At 43.1% G+C, this 17,873-nt stretch overlaps 1 protein-coding gene and 1 non-coding gene across 3 annotated transcripts in view; one reads left to right on the top strand and one right to left on the bottom strand.

Moving 5' to 3' along the window:
• Positions 1 to 10,239, bottom strand: part of LTA4H (leukotriene A4 hydrolase) — a 29,282-nt gene extending 19,043 nt beyond the window's left edge. Inside the window, exons 1-4 of one of the 2 annotated variants that reach the window (XM_026499853.4) lie at positions 9,876 to 10,239; positions 4,506 to 4,636; positions 2,682 to 2,802; positions 1,215 to 1,283 (exon numbers count right to left, since the gene is read on the bottom strand). In XM_026499853.4, coding sequence (XP_026355638.1) covers positions 1,215 to 1,283; positions 2,682 to 2,802; positions 4,506 to 4,636; positions 9,876 to 10,034 — 480 coding nt within the window. In that variant the 5' untranslated portion in view covers positions 10,035 to 10,239. The remainder of the gene's footprint in view (positions 1 to 1,214; positions 1,284 to 2,681; positions 2,803 to 4,505; positions 4,637 to 9,875) is intronic. The other variant, XM_057316292.1, reaches the window with a different exon arrangement.
• A 328-nt stretch (positions 10,240 to 10,567) lies between these two features.
• On the top strand, positions 10,568 to 10,639 carry TRNAD-GUC (transfer RNA aspartic acid (anticodon GUC)). Its single transcript has one exon. It is a non-coding gene; the product is annotated as a tRNA-Asp (tRNA).
• Positions 10,640 to 17,873: the final 7,234 nt, after the last annotated feature.

The raw sequence follows: 17,873 nt of genomic DNA, 5'->3' as shown, positions 1-17,873 counted from the left end.
GAGCGCACAAGCTGGGAGGAAGGGCAAAGACAGAGGCAAAGACACACTCCCCGCTGAGCAGGGAGCCCCCTTATGGTCACTTAAATGTGCACCCATGATTCTGAAAGCTTTGTTTCTAATGAATGCCAGACTCAAGGACTAGCCCTTCACTAATCATGATCTAGCTAGCAAACATATATCCCGGGAAGTTCTAAACTTTCATATTCTTCTTGCCTGGCCCAGTATTTACAGCTGTTTCTGAGGCCGAAGAATCAGGAGCTCCAGAGCCAGTGCTACAACCATCAATCCAGAACTACAAAGCACTCGGGAAATAATTTCGCTCTGCTTCCTCCCTTATTTAGGCAGGGATGTGTCATACACATGAGACCACTCCAGGTTTTGAGCTCATGCAGTTAGTAAGCGGTACAGAAGAGCCCCAAAGCTGGGATTCTTTGTCTCCGAGTGCATAGTTTCCTATAGCACTAGACATACTCGGTGAGGTTCGGTTGTGGGATGATCTCAGAATCAAGAAGCCCCCGTAAAGACAGGTTGGTCCTCGATTCTATTTGCTTAGTCTGAGTAGGTCTGGCCTGGGGCCTAGTATGTATGTCTGTGTGTATTTAGTATTATTTAGTATTTACTTCTTTAGTTAGTACTTACTTATTATAGTCCTTTTAGCGAAAGGATTAGCCGAACTTACGACAAGAATCAGGTGGCAATGTATTCAGGTAAACCTGCAATCTCTGCCTGTTAGGGGACCTAGATAGAGGTTTATGTGGCTACAGAGCGTATTTCTAGAATCTTGAGTCCTGCAAATGTTAATTTTTAAAAGTTAAAAGACATTGTCTCCAAATTCTTGTTTTGAGGTCCACTATTCTGAATTCCTTTTAAAATCAGAATAGTACCCTTTTCCTTTTATTACACTTATGTTCAAAACTGCCTTTAAAAGAGTGATGCAGGGGCGCTTGGCTGGCTCAGTTGCTGGAGCGTGCGACTCTTGATCTCAGGGCTGTAAGTTCAAGCCCTGTGCTGGATATAGAGAATACTTAAAAACAAAATTTTTAAAAGAGAGATGCAAAATGACGTCCACATCTTCTTTGTTACATATTTCATGTAGAATTTAATTAAGTAAGATATTACCAACAATAAAAATCCAACTATTAACTCTGCTTATCATTTATACCACATTTACTTATAGGAGTCATTTAATTCAGTTAATAATTTGTCATACTTACCTCTGCGCTGTAGGTTAATTTCACAGAAGGAGTGTCCTGGCAAGGAAGGATTGCTCTGCAGTGGATGGCCTGGGAGGGGGGAGGGAAAAAGAAGAAGCTATGCCCCTTTCTTATGAATCAAGTCATTGAGAAATCATTAAAATTGCACCACTGCCCTGAGACACATTCTTTTAAAAAAATATGTCTCACATCTTTTCAGATCTTTTGAAGGAGCAACATAGGCTTGTGGATAGAAAAGTCTGATTTCCCATTTTAATGTATGGTCAATCCTCGCATTTCAGCAATGTTAAGCATTGTTTCCTACTCTCTGCTCTGAGTAACAGCAGTGCTCAGTGAGATGCTGTTAGGGACCCTGAGAGAAAAGGGCTCTTTGGTGAAATAAGATTGAGAACCATGCGTACGACATCTCTGTCTTAAAGAGTCATTTGGAACATTAGCCTCCTGGAGACTCTGAAAAGGCCTACAGTAAAGAAACCTGTTTGAATTCTTGCACTTGTTTTAACAGGAAACCATCTTGCTCAGGTTAGTTATTAACATCTAATGGGAGTCCGCCCGTGTTCTGAGGAAAACAGCGTGGGGGAGTGTCGCTAGAAGCTGGACATTCCAATCTTGCAGCAAACTTGGAAGGAGAAAGAACGGTCTTTCTCAAGGCCATCTAGACTTGTATTTAAATTTGAGTCTAAGGTAGTATCTATCACTTAGGAATATCGAGAGGATTAAATGTGCAAAGTACCTAATACAAACTATAGGAAGTGCTTAGGAAATGAGTTCCTTTAATTGTAAATTATTTAATTACTAACAGAATTAGGTTTCTTCCCTTTCAGAAGATAGTCTGATACGTATTACCCTTGTGACAGATTGTCTCTAATGATAGGATTCTTTATTCTTAGTTTTTAAACAGAAAACAGAAGTAGTTTAAATCATATCATTTTAAAGGCACATTTAATATGTTTACATAACATACACATTTGTAAAAGCATAAGGAAAATCTGAAAAGGCTGCACCCTAACTCAGTGGTGGTTACTTCTAGGCAACGGTGTCTGGAGAAGACTGAAAAATCTGATGTTTCACTCTCCACTTCTTTATTGTTAACATTTTTCATAACCAGTACCTATTACTTTTGTCTTATTGATTTCTTCCTTTCTATTTCACAACCATTTCTTGAGCGCCCACTCAAGAATGCCAAGTTCTATGAGTGGTGCTGGGGATACAAATATAAATATAAATATGACCTAGATAGTCCACTTTAAGCAGACATGATTTCAAACGAAGGGAGTTTCTTTTTAAAAGTAATATATCAATGTGTTAATGAGATATCAATGAAAATACATATAATTTTTATAACATAAATTAACATGCTATCTTAGGTAAGACCTGAGTAACCATAAGACCACTGTCCACTCTGCTTCAGTAACCTCAATGTGCTGGGAATTTTTTGTATAAAAATTATTCCGGATCTTTTTTTACCTGGCACTGGCTAAAGAGATATGGGTGTTCCTTGCCAGAAGTTTGTTCGGGAGTGAGCCACTGAAGAGCCGAAGATTTTGGAGATGTCTCAAAAGAAATTTCTATAACGACTTCTTGATTTCTGTATGCAACAAACAAATACATTAGTAGAGTTTAATCTAACTAAAGTTTGAATTCATAATCCACAGACTAAATAATATAAATAATATTTCATAAGGTCTCGTTACGGATGGAGAGTAAGCTCCAGGAATGCTGCGTCCTCGGTCCTTACCTGAACATCCGCCTCTGGATCCTTTCCACTCTACCACGCTAAGTGCTTATGAGGACGGAACAGGGACTACTAGTCGTTGAATACACCACTGGGTGTCACACACTTTGACCTGTGGTATCGTGCGATCTTTTATGATAGCAGGAAAGTGGAAGAAATAATTTTGGAACTTAGACTAGCACCCAGCGCTGGGTGCCAGAGCGTGACACAGAGCAGCGCTGGTCTACGAACGGTTTCTGGACAAGTCAAGAAATGGAGAGTGAGCATTTAGAAACTTTGAGCGTCAGTTTTATGTCTGTTGACTCTAGGGATCAAAAGCGTGTGCTTGCTTTTAATCTCTTCTTCCTGGTAATTCATTTTTATGGCATTTTATAAAAGAATCAGTCTGTGACAGACCGGAAATAACGAGAACTGGTCCTTCGCCCCGGATAGTTTGAGCAGCACGGAAAACGAGAAAATAGCAAGAGCTCTGGAGACCGACCGCGTGCCTGTGTGTGAGTCCTGACACTGCCACCTACTGGTGGTGCTGTGAACTAGGGCAGGTTACTTGACCACTCTGTGCCATAGTTCTTCATCTGTAGAATGGGGCCGATGATAGCCACCTCACAAGTTACGTGCGGGTATTTCCCTTCTTCTTCTTCTTCTTCTTTTTTTTTTTAAGATTTTATTTTATTAGAGACAGAAATAGAAAGCACGAGAGGGAGTGAGCATGAGCAGGGGGGAAGGGCAGACGGAGAGGTAGAAGGAGAGGGAGAGGGAGAAAGAGGCTCCCCACTGAGCAGGGAGCCCATGCAGGGCTCAATTCCAGGACCCAGGAATCATGACCTGAGCTGAAGGCAGATACCTAATGGACTGAGCCACCCAGGGACCCCACCCTTCTTTTTCTTAAACAGGAAGAGAAGGCATGAAAACATTGGCCATTGAAAGGTGGGGTAGATCACCCTTGTTTTAGGCCAATGGTTTTCCACCCTTTTTCCCCTTCCCAATTTATCAAGGAGTGAGATATACTCCCAATATGACAATTGTGGTTGCCTCTTTCTTGAAAGAGTTACTTTATTTCTCTGAAGCTCCTGTTCCTCATCTGTAAAAATGGAAATCATACCACAAAGGGTTACCGTAAGGATTAGATAAAGGAATGTATTGAAGGCATTATCTCTAGACTGGTACACAGAAACCGTTCTATGTCATTGTCATTATCCCATTAATAAAAATGGCTGGCCTCTGGAGAAAAGGTGAAAACTATGCAGCTTGTAAAAGCTTCCCAGGTGATCCTGAAATGCCTCAAGACGGCATGCTCCCATCATCACTCTAGATCACTCCCATGATCAGTAAAGAAGTAACAGTTATCAAAAGTCCTATTCTTGAGTATTTTATACGATGAATTTCTTTAGAGTCTTAAGAACATATAATTTTCACTATGAGCTTTAATCTGCACAGCAGACCAGTAAGAGCACCAATACTACATACACACAGACTAGAAATAGGAAAGGAAAATTGTTTAAATTTAAAACATTTCTATTATTTTGCTATAGAAAAGAGAAGGATAACATTCATACTTGCTCAGAGCAATAGGAAGAGAGATTTCCATTGGTGATCCTTTGTAACTTTGTCTTTCTCCAAGAGTATATTTGACTTCTTGTCCATTGATGACCACTTTTTCTATAGTGAGGTCCTTTGTATCCAAGATCTAGAATTAAGTTAGTATTTTTAAATGATAAGAAAATTGTTTAACATACACCAGAGAAAACTAATATTAGGTATAGGTTGACTGTAATGATTACAGAATAGAACTAGTTGCTCATAGAGAGTAAAATAGAGTGAAATTATAAGAATTAAAGAAAGGAGTCAAAAGTTAGTATAGGTCCTGTCTCTTGGGATTCTATGCTTCCTGAAAGATTTTTGGTGCTAAAGTTTGCATATATGCACATATATATATATATAGAGGGAGAGAGAGAGAGAGAGAGAGAGAGAGAGTTAGGTAATCCTGGGGTAGTCACACAAATCTGAAGTTTTAAGCATAAGTCAAATCTAAGTTAAATTGCCTTTGCTCCTGTCTCCTAAAACTTAACTTCTCTGTTATGAAAAAATTCATCTATAACTTAAGTTTCTTTCCTCATGAATTCTTGATATAGCTTACCATATATTTCATCCTGGAATTCATATAGTCCAGCTCCTATGTACTTTCATATATCCAAAATTTAAAACAAACCTTGGCACTCATTAGGCAAATAAGCAGGCTATACATTGCCATTATGTGTATAGAAAAAGCCCAACCTGGTGTGGCAAGTCCAACCGAATGACCTAGAGAGGACTGAGAGAGCGTATCTGCTTGCCATGGCCCGTTATAGACAACTGCTTTGGGCAGGAAAGGAGGGGCAGCAAGCGTCTGAGTGGTTTCCACCCCCCTAATCCTTTAAGCCCTAGAGAACCATACCTTTCACTATCTCTCAACTATCTCTTGTTCTAGAATCTTCAACCTTCCTATGTCACAGGACTGTTTCCAAACAACCTAAACAAGTCTCCCATCTTATGTTTAAAACTTCTCTTGATCCTTCTGCCCTGATACTATTCATCTCCCACTTTCTTAAGCCCCATGGGCAACCTATGGCTGCTATTTCCACTTCGCATCAATCTCTCCTTCTCTCTCTTCAGTCCGGCTTGCAGCTCCTCTGCTACTGAAAGGGCAGGGCTCACCTTCTGATCAAGAGGTCTTTTCTGCTCAGTAATCTGGACCTCTGTCCGCTCATAGCCCTGATGGGCCACATCATCTGTTTGAAGTTCTTTTCTTGGCTTAACTTTACACATAAATGGTCTTCTTACTTGTCTAATGCTGTTTCCTCCCCCTCCTTTCTAGCTCCTAAAAATGGATTTGTCCCAATGTTCTAGCCTCAGTCTCTTGATTATTTTTTAAAAGATTTTATTTATTTACTCATTTATTTGAGAAAGAGCATGAGCCGGGGGAGGGGCAGCGGGAGAAGCAGACTGTCCGCTGAGCAGGGAGCCCCCTACAGGCGCCCTGGATCCCTTGATTTTCTTACCATATTGGACACTGTCTTGTTCTTGCTCATCCCACATCATCAGCCAACTCCTCTGTGTCAATGACTATGGTCTGTTTCTATGGTCGGTCAGTATCCCTTCCCCACCACTGCCGCTGGATCTCTCTTAGTTGCCTGCTTGACATTTCCACAGGAAATACTGCCTCATATTCAGTGGGCTTCTAAAAATTCTAAAAATGAAGCCACCCTATGTCCCCTAATGAGTTCTCTCCCTTGATTTCTCGCTTCCATTAACAGAATCTACAAGGTACCTAAGGTTTGAGATATTCAAATGATCCCTTCCCAAGCCCCCATAGCCAATTAACACATTTTTCTTTCACGCTGTCCTCATACTTTCTTCTCTTTCCTTCTCCCACCACTCTGGGTCAGACCCTGCTGTAGAACTGCCTGCGATGTGATCTCCCAGCCTCTGGCATCTTTCTGTTGAAATCCAGCCGGCAATAGCATGCGGAGTTCCAAGGCCAGTTGCCTCTCTTTCAAGTTAGTTAATTGCACGATAAGCTCAGGAAAAGTCACAAGGGCAATCATTAATTTGATTCCTACCTCTCTAGAGTCAACAATATTTAGGTGGAAAGAAATCTCCATTCTGGTTGGTTTTGTTTTGTTTTTTTTAAAGCAGCTAAATTGGTTAGGGGTGCCACCTGTTTCCCTCTGAATAGGTAAGTATTCCTTTTGGGTTACTTTCTTTTAGGGGTACCTCAATGATTGCTACTGTACATTAGTAGAACTGGCTTATGAATTGATCAAAAATAGTAATAGAAAAAAAAAAGGAAACTGGGTAGTTGAAAAGTTGGAACTAGTACTTTTCAACAAAGTTTTACTGAACACCAACTATATATAAGGCCGAGATACCATATGTAGTTAAAAGAAACAGACCTACCAACATTAGGAAGTTACTAGGGATATAATTTACTATATTTCACAGTATCCTCTTTGAATAACACCCCAAAAAACTGTTCTACTTCTAAGCAGCTGGCAATTGCAATGGGATATATAACTAATTCCCTTTTTGCACAGGCTGCTGGGAAGCTCCACATAAACCTCGCAACCCACTTCTTTTTTCCTAGGGCCTTACACCATGTGTTTGGTTTTCCCTATCCTTATTCTCTCTTGCTCCAAATTCTTAAATTATTTTCAATCTTATTATACTGTATATGTTGTTTTAAGCAGACTCAATTTCTTTCTGTGACAAAGCATGGCTTAAATTAAAAAGCTTTAGGCCTCAGTATTATGTCTCTATCTCCATTTTCTACTTGTTATTTGCAGGGTGCTGTATTGAATAAAAAAAAAAAAATGGGGTTATTGTTAAAACCAAAACCAAAACAACATCTTGATTTGGTTCCCAGTTCAACCATTTACTTAGTGAAGACCCGAGGGTTTGCAGTCAAGATCTGTGTTCACTTTCTGACTTCTGCCACTTACTAGCATATGATCTTGGCCAAGACATTAAAACCTCTTTGAGCCACCAGCTGACAGAACACCTAAAAAAGTCGAAAATGTCCATAAAAGAAACAAATGCTAGGAAGTTATCACAAATGAATACTGAACTTGAGCGCAAATAACCCAGAACTTCAAAAGGATTCTTAGAAAAGCTGGGACTTAGTCCTAGTAGAGCTCCTTCAACATTCCCCAGCATCAAGGACTCTGAGAGTGGAGAGAGCAAGGACACTTACGTCCTCAGCAAGCACTGCAACTGCATCCTCTCTATTGGTGGTGGTGAGCTATGATGTTCTCTCACCTTCAAGATACAGTTAGCACTGTTAGTGTGGCCCACATAAGCCTTAGGAGCTGCACTCTGAATTCACCCATTAGTGTATCAAACTTTTGAGTGTCCCCCACATGGCAGGTGCCATACTAAGAACCTGATACAAAGAGCCATGGAACATAGCCCTACCTTCAAGAGACTGTATTCTAGTGGAGGAAAGAAGCTGAGTTTGAAGAAATAAAACCAAACTTCTTGGCCTCAAGTTGTCACTATGAAGAAGCAAACAATTATAAACAGATGTCACTGTACCACAAGTAGCCTTCCTTGTATAAAATCTAACATTATTATCATTCTAGGCTCTAACTTACTAAACAGACATGCCAACAAGACATGATGATTTAAAAGTCTTATCTCAAGATTTGGGGAATGCAAAAACAACAGGGAGCTTTGAGATTGAGACATTGAAAGTACATTCTTTTCAAAATGTAAGCATCCTGTCCCTTGCTTCCTCAAGGATCAGAGTTCAACCTTTACTTTTACAAAACAGGGGAGAGTGCAAGGCCATACTAAGTAGTGATAAACTATCAAAATCTACTTTCCTTTAATAAAGAGGGAGATCGCATTGAGACAGGACTTCAGCCAATCCTGCCTGGGCAAAGCTGCCTGCAGTAAAAGATAGCATGGTACTTCAAGCAGACCAAAGTACAACCTACAGGGAAGTAGTTATCTTCTTGCTTGTAATACCTGATCTTCTTCCGGAGTACTTTTGGTGACTAAATATCAATACAGAGGGGAATCGACCTACTTTTCAAATCAGAATTAGTCTAGCAAGATGTTAAAGGACAAAGAGTAGGTTACCTGCTCTATTCGTTCATATTAATGAACTCAAAACACACGCCCATGACACAAGCAGGAGTCATGAGAAAAACCAATTCTTATCTACACTTATTATTATGGCCAATTAATCGACCCCACTGATTTCCCACCATCAAGCCTACAACATTCAGTGATCAGGTTGCTTAATGTGGTGCTTAAGTAGATGCCATAATACTCTATGCACAATACACTGCGGCTGGTCTTTCCTTGTCCCTCTTACTTCCAAAATGCTCACCTATGAAATTCTTCAGGTAAAAGGTACAATCCAAATACTATCACTTTGAGTAAGAACACTGAAAACAGGTTATGTTGTACAGGTAAAATAATTTAATAACATTCCATAAATCTAAACAAGTTTACTGAAGTGGCTTAGCGATGTTGTAGAAGTATATTACTTTCTAAGAAGCACAATAATTCCTCGCTCCTTGGAACTAACTGTATACATTGTATTATTGAGATATGCTTAGAAAGCCTGAATGGCCTACCCCTCATAAAATTATTTGAAGAGAAGGGTGATAAGAATCAAAGGTAGAAGGACCATGACCCTGGAGAAAAAGAGCTGCATCTAGAGTTAGCAGAGACGAAGTATCAAAGCAGGGGAATGGAGGGAGGGGTCTGGTGCTGAAATCCTAAGGGGTTTGAGAATGAGTGGTAGGGAGACTGAGGGAAGATTCCGATGGGTCGATGGGTCCTATCCTGCAGAAGTGCGGGTTCAAATAAGGTGCCTGGGAGGAAAGGGTCGGATCAACATCGGCATGGTCTGAGGCTGTGGCCTGAGGAAGGTGCGCTGGGGACTGGAAGAAATTTGGGGCCTGAGGAGGGAGTTCTGGGCTGCAGGCCGAGGAAATGGGGAGGCCACAGGGGGCTTAGCGCTGGGAACTAGGACAGCGGGGGAGGGAGGATTTGGGCTAAAATGAAGCCTAAAACCGGACGAGAGCAGGACTTGGATGCGGCGCTAGGATGTGCCTAGGGACTGGGGAGGGTCGTCTGGGGAGTGGGGTGCAGGAGGAGACACTGAAGTATATGTAGCGGGTCACGGAGGGATGCAGAGACAGAAGTGGGATTGGGAGGAGTGGATATAGGGTGAGTGGGGGCTGAGGAAGGGGAGGCTGAGAAATGAGTGAGGGCTTAAAGGGAGGTGCGTAATAACGAGTTGCGGGCTGCGGAGGGTCACGGAGAGATGCGCGGGGCAAAGCCGAACGTGAGGCTGGGGAGGGGCAGCAGCGGGGTGAGGGACGAGAAGCGGGCGGCCGGGGAGAGGCGGGCACTCGGCGCGCGTCCCACCGTACCAGGCTTCGCAGATTGTCCTCCTGAGACTGCACGGTGAGCGCGGCGGTGCCGGTCAGCACCCGGCGGGTAAAGTCGACGCAGCAGCGCAGGTGCAGGTGCTTGGTTCGGCAGACCGAAGCCGGAGAGGCCAAGGAGCACGTATCCACTACCTCCGGCATGGCTCTAGGGAGTCTCTCCGCACGCCGATCCGCACCCGAAAAGCCAGCTGCCAGACTACTCGACTGAGAGGTAGAAGAGAGAGGGAGGGAGGTAAAGAAGAGCAAGAGGGTCTCGTGGCGCCCGCCGGGAAAGGAAGTTTCTTAAAGTCAGAGAAGAGTGGGGTATACCGTGGATGAAACTACAAGTTCCGTGGTGCAGCGCGACAAGGCGTGCGCTTTGCTCCCTGGGAGTGTGTGTGTGTGTGTGTGGAGGGGTGCTGAGAGGACTGGGAGCATTCCTGAAAGGGGAGGAGGAGGAAGAGGAGGAGAGTGGGGGCAGCTGGGGGACGGGTGAGCCGACGGAAATGATCAGAAGTGCAATGCGGAGAACGACTGAATGCTTCCATTTTAGTTTCGTTCAACTTCGGTGGAAGTTGCAATGGCAGTGAAAGAATGTCAGACCTATTGGTGGCAGCCAATAGTAAGGACGGGGGCGGGGAGGAGGAGGGTGATAAGCAGTAAGAGCCCTGGCGGAAGAATCACTTACGTGCAATTCCTCGTTAGTATAGTGGTGAGTATCCCCGCCTGTCACGCGGGAGACCGGGGTTCGATTCCCCGACGGGGAGGTGCAAAGGAATTTTTTTTTCCTTTTTCTTTTTTTTCTAAATCGTAATGTAACAACCATGATGAAAATACTTCTCCAAACATTTTAAAAGTTAAAACGAAAGAAATATTTGATGTCAAATTAGCTGTAAGCTTTACGTTTTAAGAGTCGTTTCGTTGCTGGCTTGCCATGTTGGCATCCCAACATAGGCTAAATTGTGTCAGTTCAACAAATTTTTCTTTAGAGCATATTATATGTACATTTCCAGGCCCCGGAGAGCAAAAACTGAATAAGCCAATCCTTCCATTTTAGAAACTTAGGAAGGTCATTTCAATATACTGTAATGAGAGAATTCTGTGATAGGAGTATGTGCTGGAGACAAGACTGGAATTCAGAGCTGGGACATACAGCTCAGCTTTGGGGCCCTTCCTTCCAGAAGGTGAGGAAGTGTTGAAGGATGATTTCTTTTGGGATGGGTCCTCGGAGTTGAAACTGGAGAAGCTGGAAGAGAACAGGTCTCAGAGGACTTTAAACAGCTGGATCTTTAATCCTGAATTCATGAATGTGGGGCCCTTTGAAGAATTTTAAACACCTGAGGGACATGGTCAGATTCATGTCATCCAGAGAACACTGGTAGTTATTCAGAGAATGGAGAGGAGTTATCAAAACCAGAGGCAGGTGACTTAGGAAACTATTAAAATAGTCCAGGAAGAAGATGTGGGGGCCTCACATAAGGAATAAGTAAAGATAGAGAGAAAGTGAGAAATGGAAGGAATACTTAAGAGATAACTGGTTTCACAGATTAAGAAGAAGCCTAAGATGCTTCTCAGATTTTTGCCTTCCATGTGTGAGCAATCATTAACCAGAGACAGAGACCATATGAAGAGGACAGTTTTAGGTGGAGATGATGTAAGTTTAATTTTGGACATTTGGAGTTTGAAAGCGTATGGGACTCAAAGTGGAGATGTCTGTGAGTCACTTGGGTGTTTAAGTCCATAGCTCTGGGGAAGTTTATGGTAGATTGGAGAAGGTCAAGTCATGTGGTAGGTAAAGCTATGACAGTGGATAAGCTCAGCCCAAGCAGCGTGTATAAAGAGAAGAGCAGTGAAAACAGGTTGAAAGCTGGGAGAACGTAAGGTTTTAACAAAAAAGGCTAAAGGATGGAGGTACTCCTTTCACAACGTATGCATATATCAAGTCACCACGATGTACACTATAAAGATCTTACAATTTTGTCAATTATATCTCAAAAAAGCTGACATTTTTAAAAAGGGGGGGGAGTAGAGTAAGAAGAACTCATGAAATAAATTAGGAAGAGTCAACCAACAATGTTAAATACAGCAAAGACCATTAAAGTAAGGAGTAAAAAGCCTCCTTTGGATTCAGCAATGGGGTGGATGTGGGGAGGATGGTGGTTTCATTGAGTTTTGCACTTTAGTGGAAGGTGGATGCCAGAGAGCAGTAGGTTGAGCAACAAAAGAGAAGAGGGAAATAGAACATAGGCTGCTCTGTCAAGACATTTGGCCAATTTGAGAAAGGAAGACAAAAGAGGAAGAGAGAGGCCTATGGCATTGAGGAAGTGTTCTTTATTTTTTTAGGGAAAGAGAAATTTAGCATATTTAGATATAGAGGTGAAAGGGTTTCTAGAGAAAAGAAAATTGAAGATTTAAGAACTGTGGGATATAGTTGATGACTTGAGCATTGGCCACTGCTGCATAGCTTATTCTGTATCAAAATGATCTAACAATTAAATTTGGCTCCGGTAACAGAAAAAGGTGTTGGCCCCAGCAAGGCAAAGGAAAACAAAATAAAAACATGCCAAACCATGAAATCCAATATCTTATACATGCAAAAATCTGAATTTATAGGGCCTAAGAATCCATGACATGGTTGACATTTGCATACATTTTTGAGGCCTAAAAATATTCTAGGTGTTACCAAATCTAAGGTAACAAACATGCTGCAATAGAATTTATTTAGTCAAAGAACACACAATCAAATGATCTTGCTTATGGAGAAAGGATGATTTGTTTATCTTAACAAAAGAATGTCTATATTATCGTCTTCCATTGTTCATTAGCAGGAGCCCACAGAGTTTATGCTAATGTGTTCAAGAAGATAGTCGGGGGGGGGGGGGGGGGGGACGCCTGGGTGGCACAGCGGTTAAGCGTCTGCCTTCGGCTCAGGGTGTGATCCCGGCGTTATGGGATCGAGCCCCACATCAGGCTCCTCCGCTATGAGCCTGCTTCTCCCTCTCCCACTCGCCTTGCTTGTGTTCCCTCTCTCCCTGGCTGTCTCTCTCTCTGTCAAATAAATAAATAAAATCTAAAAAAAATAAAAAAAGAAGATAGTCACAGGCAACTGCAAATGAATGCCTCAAATTGATTAATAGATTAATCAGGAGACAGATATACAGTAGCAGTTATTTTCTAAGATTCCACTGACATCCAAATATGGAGTGTACAAAATTAGCAATTCACAAACAGTAGAAGTGTTCTTCATATTCAGTGGTGGATTGGGAAAGTTTAAAAAATGGAGCTTTCCATTGCTTCTATAAAATAAGGATAATATCAGTGCTTATATACTAAAGGAGACTTTATTAAGTATGAAAAAATGATTTATATAAAGTTTTATAAAAAGAAGTAGTACATATATTTACAGAGCCATTTGAACAGGAAGTATTCCAGCTTGACTGCTCACCTGGAAAAGTTACTAACCCCCCCCCAAAGCCTCAATCCTTTCGGGGGAAAATTGAGATACCTGTGTCTCATAGGGTTGTTGAAAGGATGAGATGAGGTAATGTATGTGACGTGTTTAACATTGTGTTTGGCATCATAATCATCTATTACGTGTTTGCCAGTATTATTTCTATTGGTTTTTATTTTGTCTATTTTGATAATTTTAATATGCATTTTTTCTTGTTTTGTTAGCAAGAGTTTTTAGGAAGACCTGGGAAATGAGAAGTAACCAAGACATGGGAAATAAGCAGATGTGCCAAAATAGACTTCTAAGAAGAGTTTGCAACATTAGCAATGATCATCTGTTTTTGAAATATATTTATGTTTAGAAAATTCAGGAAGTTGCAATAGGTGCCTTAACACATAATTTCCCATTTCCATCGTGTTTAGACCTGCAGGGGTTACCTTCACATGCTGGGTTTCAGTCAAGCTGAAAGCATCTTGTGCAAGATCTCAGCGCTCTCCTGCTTTTCCTTAAGCCTTGATCCCCATCTAGTCCCCATCTTTCCTGGAGAGAGTTCTCCTTTCCCTCCCAGGACTCTGCCACCCCACCCTCCAGTCTGGGCAGGAGTCTAGTTGAATCTCTTGTACAAACAGAACCGAAGTGTATGTGATGCCCTTCATGTTCTCCTTCCAACGGGTGAGAGACTGGAAGAAATTATTTTAGCTCCTTTTTTTTTCATATTTAGCTCACAAAATGGTTGAAGCAGCCCTAACCCGTTTCTCCATTTTTCTGTTAAATCTGTTTTTGTTCATGTAAGAATTGTGTACTTAATATGCCTATGTCTAGTCTGTTCATGCCGAGAAAAGGTTTGGGCAGCTGAGGAGGCCAGAAATGAAAGGAGCACGTTCTTCCAAGTTAGTCAAATAGCATAAGGGACCCTCTCCACCTGCCCTCACTACCCCCCGCCCCCCGGTCTCCCCTCTCTCTAACCCCTATTCTGGCTGAGCCTCCCATACGGATTTGCTGTTTGTCTCTCTGCCTGTGCCCACAGGAGGGACTAGCCGGAACAGGGTGGATTACCAGGTCTGCTGGTCACGTGACCTTCCCTCTTTCCCACACCAAGTATGGTTCCAGGACTCGCAGCGTTAGCGTCTCCTAAAAGCCTCACCAGAAACGCAGATCTCAGGCCTGGTGTTGGGCCTGCTGGATCAGAATCTGCCTCTTAGTAAGATACTCCCAGTGATCAGTGTGCGTATTAAGCGAAACCACTGCCTTAGGGGCTCAAGGGATACTTTGGGGATTGGAGCAAATTCAGTTCAAGCGTTCATCAGACATGTCAGGACTCCTCTTGGAGCTGTGGCCCTGGATCTTGAATCGGTACTCCTGTTCAGCTCTGTCAGCTCCCACACAGCACCTACCCTGCTGCATAAACGCCGGTTTGTTTGTCTTTCTCCCCGACGAGAAGGAGTGTCCTGAATTTCCAGATGGCATACTGTCCCTCTCTGAGCATGTTCATTGGATGGATAAAGAAAGGTATAAATGAATAAATGAGATTTCCCGTGAGGCCCCAGGGATCCTTTTACTCAGTGCTTTGCTCTTCGTTGACTTTGGGGCAAAGAGAAAGCTGCCTTGTGACCTCTTCCTTGTCCTCTCATGTCACCAGGCAATGTGTTTGCTTGCAACGGAAAATACCCTTCACCATCCTCTTGCTAATGGGAAACACTCTACAGACCCCTTTATGGACGCATAGTATCCTCTCATAAAAGTGCATGCATCACAAGTGTGTGGCTCACTGAGCCTTATAAACGGAACACACACCAGTGACTCAGTACCCAGAGAAGATACAGAGCATCGCCACCGGCCACCAGACGGCCCGCAAACTCCCCTCTAGTCTCTGTACACCCTGCCCGCTGGGGGCAGTCACTGCCTGATTCCAACAACATAGTACTTCTGCCTGTTTCGCGAGGGGTATTTCCTTTATTTAAACAGAAATGTACAGTAGGGGCTCTCATGCCTGGATTCTTTAGCTCGTTATGTTTGTGGGGTTCCTTTCTATTGTTGTGGATCGTTCTAGGGTGTGCATTGTCATGGCTGTGTAGTGTTCCATGTGTGGGTAGACCACGAGCTATGTGTCCATTCTAGTGTGGACGGACACTAGGGGAGTTCTCGGTTCTGAGTGATTATGAATGGTGCTGCTGTGAACCTTCCAGAACACGTCTTTCGGTGAACATATTGCAGCCAGGTTTGGATGTGCTGCTTTGAAGTTTGGACAGCATAACCCAGGCCAGGTCCCATTCCTCCCGGACCATGGCACCAAGCCAAAAACCATTCCTTGCAGCAACCCTGGCTCTGTAATTACGGACACAGACCCTACGAGCTGGAGTAGGGGATCAAGCAGGAAGGGAAGCTGTTTTCAAGTTACAAGGAAAAAAAAATCTTCACAAATGCTGATCTAGATCACCTTTTTTCCCCTCTCAGTCACTACTGTTTCTCTTCTAGTCGCACCTGATTGTAAGGTTCAGCTGTACTGGGCTTTTTTCTCTGACTCAGAGATTCCGGCTTGACTTAAGTTTTTCCTGCTAAGTAGCCAGCGGTGTTTCATCAGAGCGGGTACTTACACCTTTTGTTCTGATGGCTTAAAGCATGAGTGGGGTTGGCAAGTGTCATTACTGTTTTCAAAAGCCATATTTCTGTCTCGGGTAGGCTGGCTTGGAGCCCAATTTCTCTTGTTTGCCAAGACCAGGCGATTACTATTTGCTTATAAAATAGGTTTGCAGCAAAGACCAACCAACCTCAAAGGCCTTCCTTCTGAACTTTCTTCTCATCTACAAGTCTGTGTTTGAGAAACTAGCTAGTATGTTGTCATTTCTTATAATAGGCCTCTTGTACTTGGTATTTGTAGTTGAGCAAGCCCGTGTAAGAGCCTCAAATAGTTGACTTGCTCTTCACCTTCTCCCACAGATGCGTGTCTCAGTGTCTCTCAAGCCGAGCCATGCACTTCCCCTTACCTTACACCCTGGCTTCCCCTCCCTTCCAAGCGCTGCCGCCTGGCCTGCAATGCAGCCTCTTCTCCAGCCAGACTCTACATCCTTTCCCACAGATGCATCTCACCGCGCTCCCCGGGGTCACAGTGCTGGAAGGCACCCCCTGCTCACTCCTCTCACCTCCGTTTGCTGCCCCCCTCCTCCAGAAATATTTTCCTGATGTATTGTCTTTCCCCTGTTGGTCCTTAGTTTTTCCGAACAGGAACTTTACATACACACACACACAGTCAACCCTCGTTATTTGCAGATTTCATATTTGTGAGTTTGTCCACTCACTGAAATGTATTTGTTACCCCCACATCAATACTTGCAGCCCTTTCGTGGTCACTACAAACACACACAGAGCAGCGAAGAGTCTGAGCTGCCTGAGGCTCACATTCTCAGCTGGGGTCGAACAAGGCAAAGCTGAGCCTTCTTGTTTCTGCCTCTTACACTGTAGACGAGTATCCTTTTTGTGGTCTGTTTAATGTCACGTTTTTCACATTCTTGTGCTTCCTGTTGGTCATTTCACTGTTTAAAATGACCTCCAAGCAAATGCTCAAATGCTGTCTCGTGTTCCTAAGCGCAGGAAGGCTGCATGCGATGTGCCCCATGGAGAACATTCCCGTGTCAGATAAGCTTTGTTCAGGTGTGACGCAGAGTGCAGTGGGCCGTGAGTGTGATGGTAGTGAACCAACTGTATTTTAAACAAGGGGTTTTGGACAGAAACAGACATAAAACAGGGTCACATATTGATTGGAATATGCAACCGAAATTTCACAGAACCCTACTGTGTTTCCCCTGGGAGCCGTGGCTCAGGTTTCACTAACTCACTCAGTGTTCACAGTGACTTTCTAGAACGTCATTGCTGCAAGTAAGGAGAATCAACTGCATATACTCCTTGCCTGTCCGGTTGGTTTGCATTTGTTTCCTTCCATCTCTCTCTCTGTTCCCAAAGGGGTTAGAGTGGCAGGCTTTTCTTGGGCATACCCTACTGTTCCTTTAACTCTCTCATAGCACCCTGCTCAGGACAAAGGACTGGTGGGGCCCCAGTAGTGGGAAGGGGAATCTAAGAAGGGAGGGAAGGATGGTAAAAAGGAAGGAGGGAGGGCAGGAAGGAAAGTTGCCCCATGAAACCCGAGGTTATTGCTTCGTCGAAGAGATTGGGTTCCCAGAATTTCACAATTTCTCAATCCTCAAATCCTTCCTTTTTATGTCTAAGAAGAATCATTGAACTAGGATAATATAAAATTAGAAATTAAGTGTTATTTTGTGATAGCTTTGGCTTTTATTTCTGCTTTTTGAGGAGTCGAACAGAGCAAATCTTTCAGATTCTTTTGAGCTTTAAAAAATTTTTTTCCTTCTCCTCCCCCTGCCCACCCCTTGTCTTTCTTGGGCTAGGATAACTCTGTAATTCCCCAACTCCAGGCCAAAAGGAAGTGTTACTCATGGTAGGCATTAATACACCTCTGTGGTATCCTCAGACCCCTTTCGTGGGTAGCAAGCAGCCTGGATGTTGGCTTGTCCTTGGGAGGTTCATAACCTTCTTGG

This window comes from Ursus arctos, unplaced genomic scaffold (assembly GCF_023065955.2).
Source record: "Ursus arctos isolate Adak ecotype North America unplaced genomic scaffold, UrsArc2.0 scaffold_21, whole genome shotgun sequence".
NCBI classification, from domain to species: Eukaryota; Metazoa; Chordata; class Mammalia; order Carnivora; family Ursidae; genus Ursus; species Ursus arctos.
Note: the sequence above shows the minus strand (reverse complement) of the source record. Positions and strands in the feature narration are given on the sequence as shown.